General features: G+C 57.6%; 1 protein-coding gene across 1 annotated transcript in view; it reads right to left on the bottom strand.

Annotated features, from left to right (window-relative positions):
• Positions 1-4020: 4020 nt before the first annotated feature.
• OLFM2 (olfactomedin 2) overlaps positions 4021-7776 on the bottom strand; it is a 43021-nt gene continuing 39265 nt past the window's right edge. The window contains exons 3-6 of the mRNA XM_028088865.2: positions 6861-7007; positions 6393-6612; positions 5943-6049; positions 4021-4698 (exon numbers count right to left, since the gene is read on the bottom strand). Of these exons, the coding sequence (XP_027944666.1) occupies positions 4021-4698; positions 5943-6049; positions 6393-6612; positions 6861-7007 (1152 nt within the window). The remainder of the gene's footprint in view (positions 4699-5942; positions 6050-6392; positions 6613-6860; positions 7008-7776) is intronic.

The following is a 7776-nucleotide window of genomic DNA, read 5'->3' as shown; positions in this document are numbered from 1 at the left end:
AGCTGACAGGAGCAGTCGTCTTCCGCCGTCCCTAGCGTACCCCGTATCCAGGCTGCATCTCCTCCCTGAGAAGCCTCCCTTCATCGTGGGCCTGGGGTGGGGGTGGGGGGTCCAAGCAGGGAAGTGGGGCGCCAGTCAGTGTCCATGGTCCTCAAACTTGGGTGTTTGAGAATGTTCTAGAATGCTAGGGCAGTGCCCTGACGTCACTTCTCTGGATTCAGCAGGTCAGGGTGGATGGACAGACGGACGGACACACACGTACACACACACACCCCCACCCACCCACGCCCTCTCCCCACCGGACGCCAGCCACTCCCAACTAGAACACATTACACCCAGCACCCTGAGGCCTGCTTTCCTGTTACCACAAATGCTTCTGGCAGGTTCTTCCTGGGTCCTGCCTCCTTCTCACATGCTGTTACCTTAGCAACAGGGGACCAGCCAGGAAGGGAGGGGGGCTACTTCCAGGTGCCGCTCAGAGTGGGGATCCTGCCCAGCCCTCTGGGGGAGGGAGGCCCTGTACTGGACCAAGGAGAAAGGGCTGTCTTGGAGCAGACGGGATGCCTATGGCAGAGCCAGTCGAGGCACCTCCCGGCTGGCCTGTGGGTGTGGTCCACCTGCTTTCTATCACCTCCTCACAGCTACCCCTGTGCCGGGGCCTGGGCTGGGGGCCCAGTTCAATCAAGGAGTTTATAGGCTTAGCCCACTCTGCCCCCCTCATTTAATGGGAACCATCCCAGATTGGTGGGGGGGAGGGTGGCAAGCTAGCAGGGCTTGGGGACCTGAGCAAAAGAAGCCCTGCCCAGCCCCATCCCAGGGGAGGCCCCTAAGGCTGTGTCTCATAAACAGTCACCTGGGCCAGCCCATCTGGCTGGTTTCTAGAGCAATCGCACTCTGCTGCCTGCCGGAGTGTTTGTCGTTGGGAAGGTTTAATGGGCCTCCTCTCCACTCCGCAGCCTGGGGGGGGGGCCGGCGGGCAGAATCGTCCATCACTTGTGGGGGCCAGCAGGCAGGCAGCAGCACCCCCATTCGCACCAGCAGTGCTGTGGGGTCGGGAGCGATCCCACCCCTCCTGACCCCTGGAGCCTCTGGGAAGGAGCAGAAATGAAGGGGGTGGACAGGGGGCTGAGAAGCTGCTGGGGGTGTTGTATGTTTTCCTGTGTGGGGTTGGCAGGAAAATGGTCTTTGTGGCATTCTCTGTCACTCTGGGCATGTGTGTGCCCAAGCATGCGTGGGGCCATGTGACTCTGTTATCCCTAGGTGTGTGTCCGGTGTGACACTAGGGAGGCCCCCTGACCGGGTGCGACCGCCTCCCCCCGTGGACCTTCTCCTCCCTTTGTCTAGCTGTGCAGCGGCCCAAACCCAAAGACAAAGGAATGCCGCTGTTAGCTAAACATGCCCCCGAGTCCACTCGGTGTCAGCGTGATTCATGGTGAAGTGGCTCTGGCTTCCCTCACCTGCTCCACATCCCCACCCACCGCCTCCTGCCTGGAGGTGGGGTCGTAAATCCCAGGCCTTCTGGATGGTGACAGCAGTGCAGTCTTCCCTCCCGTCCCCTTGGTCTGGCATTTCCCAGCCCAGAATGCCTCGGGCGGGGGGTTGGGGGGGGGCATGGAGAGCGGTTTCCAACCTTCTGCCATGTGCACCAGCCCAGGCTTCTGTGGCCACACGGCAGGGCTGGGGTGGATCACCTCCACTCGGGGTAACGCCGGCACTGCCACGGGATGGCCTACGAAGTTCCTCACTAGCCAGGCACAAGTCCATGAGGGAGCAAGTCAGAGGTGGTGGCAGGCAGCCTAAGGCGCACAGGATCCTGGCCTGGGTTGGGAGTGGACGGGTATCCCTCCTGCCCATCCTTGGTTGGAACAAAAGCCACAAACGCAAAAGGGTAAGGAGCACTGGGCCTGCCTCCGTGTGTGAGAGAGGGACAGGGAGGTTAGGGTGCCAGGCGCTTCGGGCATTTGCTGGACGACCCGCGTGCAGAGGTGACACGCACACCCACACCCAGGCCTGCGTTGTGTGCGCGTCTCCAGGGCTGGGTGGGTTTGGACAAAGATGGTGGTTCCACCATCAGCAGCCCTCTATCCCCGACCTTACTTTGGGAGTAGGAGAGACCAGTGAACTACTCTTCTACCTGCACCATGCTCCCTTTGGGGGATTTGCCTGCAAATAAATACGGATAGGAGGGCTGGGCTGCAGAGGTCCTAAGTGGCCCCTAACTCTGTGCCCCCCCCTTTTTTTAAGCAGGTACAAAGTGCCTCAGTGGGCTTATCTGGGAATCGGTTCTTTTTCAATGTCAAACTCATTAATTTAAATGGAAATTAATTGCTTTTCTTGAAGATTTCTTTAAAAATTGGTTTTAAATGAGTGCATTAGGCAGTTACATTTATTATTCATTGGTTTCATTTGCAGTATGGCCCCTGTGTCCCACGTTCCCGGAGATGCCAGCCCAGAGCGGAGCTGATTTAATCAGAGAGGCCATTAATTAGAGATGGGCGGGGGAGGGTAGCTTCCAGAAGAGCTGGTCTCGCTTCCTCCATGGTGTCAGTGGGGTGGGATCTAGGCCCCTGGGGTTCTTTACATAATATTCCTCCCCAGATTGAGTGGGGGCCATGTGGTGGGGCCAACGTGGGGGTGGCGGTCAACACTACCTCTGTTTCCAGCCACCAGCCCCAGAGGTGACTCTCCCCACTCTTGCAGTCTGTCTCACCTTGGCCACCAGGGATCTGGCTAAAATAAGGCCCTCATCTGTTCTTCCCCTTCTGTGCCGCCCACTCCCCACCTTAGTCACATCACCAAGGCTCCTGAGGAATTGGCCTCTGCTTCTCCAACCTCTTTCCGGCTCCCTCACGCTCCTTCCTGCCTCCCATACTTCCTAGCGTGGCCGGTTCTTCACCTCCAGGAGCTGTGGTCTTCGTGTTGGGGCCCATCTCTGCCCAAGCCCCTTCCAGTGAATGGGCTCTAGATGTGGGGTGAGGGTGTGTTCAGCTGAAGGCACCCAGTGCCCCCTTCAGGCTGTTTTTACCTTTTTAGTAGTGAACTTAGAACAGGTGCGACTCATGTAAAATGATTTTGAAATTACAAAGCAAAAAGAGAAAAGGAAAAATATTGTGCCCTACTCTCTCATACCCAAATTCTTAAAAGCAGCCAAAGTGTTTAAAAAAAAAATTTAAGTTGCCAGATGGTTCAGTGATGCACCAGTGTGATCGATGAGTGAAAAACCAGGGATGGAGAATATTCACTGAAGGCCTGTTTTCATTGTTGTGATAGAATTCTCCGCTGTTTGGATCAAATTGCCTTCAAATTGTTTTCAAACAAAACAACTTTGCCTTGGTAGGTGCCTCACCTGTCTTCCCAAAGGGCTCGCCCTGCCATGCAGCCCACCTGGCCCCCAGGCTGGGCTTGTCTGCCCCCGGTGCCCACAGCTTGTGGCCTGGGACAAAGGGGGCCCAGCCAGGATGGGTCTCCAGGCTCACACTTAGCTTCCACCTTGCCTCCTCTGCCCTACTGGGACACACAGAGCAACCAAAGCATCAAATGTCAAAGGTCCCCTTTATTCCGGCAACCTGGAAAGAAAGAGTGTAAATAAAAAAAGAAACCGATCCATGCACTCAACTCCTTGAAGGGCAGGAGGGGGCTTGGAGGGGAGGGCCTGGGGAGATGGGTGGGAAGCAAGGAGGGAGGGGAAGGAGAGAAGAGAGACTGAGTGGCAGACAGGGAAAGAACTGGAGAGTCAGATCCATGAAAAAGAGACAGAGGGACATCAATAAAAAGGCCGAAAGAGTGAAGTATCAAAATCAGAGATCAACAGAGGAGAAAAGACAGAGAATGCACTAGTAGAAATACAGGGGCAGAGAAGGAAAGCCCGGCAAAAAGGGAGGGAGAGAAAAAAATGGACAGGAGAGGGGAGAAAGGGCCGGACAGAGACAGAAAGCTAAAGGGACCCGGGCGGGCGGAGTCGAAGGGCCCCCCGTCCCGCCCCCCGCGGCCCTCAGGCGGCAGCCTGAGCTCCCGCGGCCGCTAGGGGTCCCCTGCGGTGCTGATGACGTGGAAGAGGGTGACATTGTAGAGCACCTGGTGGCCGTTGTTCCAGGTGTAGAGGGCCCGCTCCCGGGGGTTGTAATCCAGCATGGAGATGTGGGAGTACTGGTTGTGGAAGGGCACGTCCGTGTACTCGTAACTGGACGTGTTGGTGAAGTAGGCGAAGTAGACCTTGGCCCCGGCCAGGTGCGAGTTGGTCACGTAGAGCACGCCGCAGATCATGAAGGCCTCCCCCGCGCTGCGCTTGGGGTAGCCGGTGTCCCAGGAGCGCACGACCTCGAGGGTGTGCGGGTCCAGCCGGCTGACCACGATGTTGCCCGCGTTCTGGTTGGTGGTGTACACGGCCCAGAGCCCGCTCTCGTCCACCATGAAGTCCATGTCCGAGAAGCCGCCCCAGGAGTAGGGGAAGGTGTTGTTGTAGCCGGCCCCCGGGAGGCTCCTCTGCACCAGCACGGAGCGCGAGCGGAAGTGGTACTTGACTACCACGTTGCTCTGGTACTTGTTGTAGAACAGGGAGCCGTTGTACACCACGTGGCCGGTGCCTGCCCACGGCTGAGGCAGCAGGTGCTGGATAAAGTTCTGGCCCTTGATGAAGTCCCCCAGAGTGCGGAACTCCAGGACCCGCCGGCCCTTGTAATAGCCATCCATGTACCAGACCTACGAGAGAGCCGCGCGTCGCTGCCCAGCCTCCCGCCGCCACCCAAAGGCCCCAGCAACCGCCCAGGAATCACCGGTGGTCATTAGGGATCCACAGTCACTTAGTGGTCATGAGTCAGTCCGGATGTCCAGTGACCATTCGTGACCAGTCATAGTCCCATTAATGGGATCATTTGATCAGGAAACACCATGGGTCTGAAAACAGATACTTGCTACCTAAGGATCAGGGCATATTGCGGTCCCTGGTGGACTCCCGGGGCCCAGGAATTCACCGCTCATTGGAGATGGGATGGTTAGCGGTCACTGGACAGCCCTGGGGTGACGAGGTCACTTGAATTCACCCCTGTAGCCACAAGATGACCCGGCCTGTCAGCAGTGTCTCCTCTACCGTCACCACCTACCGTCGCCATGTCAGTCAGCAGGGGTGCGCGCTTCACTAGCTCTGGTTATTGGGCCAAGCATCTTGAAAACTTTCATGCCAACGTTATCACGACCATTTTGAAGATAAGGAAATTGAGGATCAGAGACATTAAGGAACCTGCCCGAGGGGCGCCTGGGTGGCTCAGTCGTTATGCGTCTGCCTTCGGCTCAGGTCATGGTCCCAGGGTCCTGGGATCGAGCCCCGCATCGGGCTCCCTGCTCTGCGGGAAGCCTGCTTCTCCCTCTCCCACTCCCCCTGCTTGTGTTCCCTCTCTCGCTGTGTCTCTCTCTGTCAAATAAATAAAATCTTAAAAAATAAAAAAAAAAAGGAACCTGCCCAAGCTTCTCTAGCTAAGAATTTGGTGGCAGCCGGATGCAAATCCAAGTCTGATTCCCAAACCCAAGCTCTTCACCACTTAGTTGAACCCCCATAATCCCTGGGAGGCCAGTGATCATAGTGAGACAATGGCTATTTACTACCTCTAGTCTGTGACACTCAGTGGCCACCTAGTGACCGATATCAGTCACTAGGATAGTCACTGGGCAGTTAGTGGATGGTTCCTATGGGTCAGAGGTGATGGGCAATTGTGACCGTGGAGACCACTGGAAGTCCAAAGGGTCAACAGACTTGGCTATTCTGAGGCCTGGAAAGTCCTCGGTCACCTGGGGTTACTAGACAGTCGAGGGGAGGGCCAAGGGCTCTGGAGATCCTAGGACACTTCAGGCTACAAGAGAGGCATTGGTGTGGAATTGCTGGGCGCCTGTGGGCAGCCACAGGCTGTCTCCCCCAGGCTCTGACCCCTGGGGTGGGCGCAGTCACTCACCCGGCTATCCGCACTGGGGGCCATCGTGTCGGTCATCCAGGAGCCGAAGCGGGACCCCATGGCCCGAATGGTGATGGGGTTACTGACCCCAGTCAGCTTCCCACAGCCTGGGAGGCAGGAAGGGGGTAGATGAGGGTGGAGGATGGGAAGAGCCCGAGCGAGACAGGGCAAGGATGATGTGGTGTGATCAAACTGAGAAGAGCTGGGACCGGGGGTGAGGGAGGATCCAGAAATCTGGTCCCAAGGTGGAGTTAAGTTGAGGGTAAGGGGACTGGGAGTCAAGCGTCAGGGGCATTTCCAGTTTTGGGGTCTATTTTAGGCCTTGGGTAGAGAAGTCAAAGGTCAAAGTTTAGAAGTTAGAGGTCAAAACCGTGCCCAGCTTCTGGGCACGTAGGTGGTATTAGGGTTGGGTGTGGAGGTCAGGGGTCAAAGTCAAGGGTCAAGGCATACCCAGCTTCTGGGCGCAGGCATGGAGCCGGGCCTCCAGGGCCATCACCCGCCGCTGCAGGTCCTCGTACCCGTAGGCGCCCATCTCCTCCTGGATGGCTGCAAGGCTGCTGGAGAGATTCCTCACCTCCTCCCGCAGGTGCAGGATGGTGCGAGTGTCCGCCTTGTACTGCTCCAGGACTGAGCTCAAGGGCAACAGCTCCGACATCCTGTCTTTCAGCTCCTGTCCACCAAGATGGAACCTTCACTGATCCTAACCCCTGACCTTTGACCCGGGCCTGACCCCAGCCTTGGACCCATAGCTTCACCCCCTTATCTCTGATGCACACCTGGCCCTTGACATTTGGTCCATACTAGACCCTGGAACCCAGCCTACCCTTGGTCCTTCCCAGACATGACCCCACTCTCAGAACTAACGGACGCCGATCCCAACTGTACCCTTGGCCTCTGACCTGACTCAGAGGGACCCACCTGGAAGCTCTTGGCCGAGAGGGACCCATCAGCCGCCCGGAGTCGTGCGTCCAGGCTTCGCATGAGGGTCTCCATGCTGCGCACGTACTGGAGGTCACGGTACGTCCGCAACTCAAGGACCTCCATGGACTGGGAGACGTTCTGGACCTAGGAGCTTGGGAGGGTTAGGGAGAGCCAGACTCCTGCCCTCCCCAAGCCCTGAGATGTCACAGATGAGGCCTGGTGGAGCCGGAGGCCGGCACCCAACCAACCTGCTCCCCTGATCTTACCAGCAACCTCCCTGCCGGGTCTGGCCACTACCACCTCTCACCTCCCACCCCTTCTTCCCGGGTCTCCAGGCTTGCCCCTTTGCCCCGCCCCGCAGTCAGTTCTTCATACAGCAGCCAGAGGGAGCTTTTCAAAAGGAAGACCCTGCGGCCGGTCCTGCCCCCTCTCCACGTTCAGCCACTGCGACCACAAGCCCCCCTTCCTCTCACAGACTCTAAGCTCCTTCCCGCCTCAGAGCCTTTCCACCTGCCAATCCCCCTACCGGGAGCGCTGTTCCCCTCGTCCTGCTATGCTGGCTCCCTCACCCTTCAGGCCTCATCTCCAGCATCACCTTCTCCGAGTGGCCTTCCCTGAGCCCCCTTCTCCAGTAGCCCCCCGTCCTCTCTCCCTTACGTGGTTATGTGCTTCCCAGCTACAGCTACTACCTGGAACATTCTTATTCATCTGCCTCCTTCAGGTGAGATCCTCACGGGCAGACCCAGTGTCTAGCTTGTCCACAGCGAAATCCCCAGTGCCCAGCACTGGCCTAAACTAGATGCTCAGTAAGCGCTTTTCAGCTACCTGAATGAACTGAATTCCCTTGCCCTAGCCTCTTCTAACCCAGAATGAGGACCCCCTGGTTCCCACTTCCACCTGCCTAAGGTGAGCT

This window comes from Eumetopias jubatus, unplaced genomic scaffold, assembly GCF_037043125.1.
Source record: "Eumetopias jubatus isolate StellerSeaLion01/CBP00866 unplaced genomic scaffold, mEumJub1_p1.0 scaffold_1, whole genome shotgun sequence".
NCBI classification, from domain to species: Eukaryota; Metazoa; Chordata; class Mammalia; order Carnivora; family Otariidae; genus Eumetopias; species Eumetopias jubatus.
This window is presented reverse-complemented; position numbering and strand designations above follow the sequence as displayed.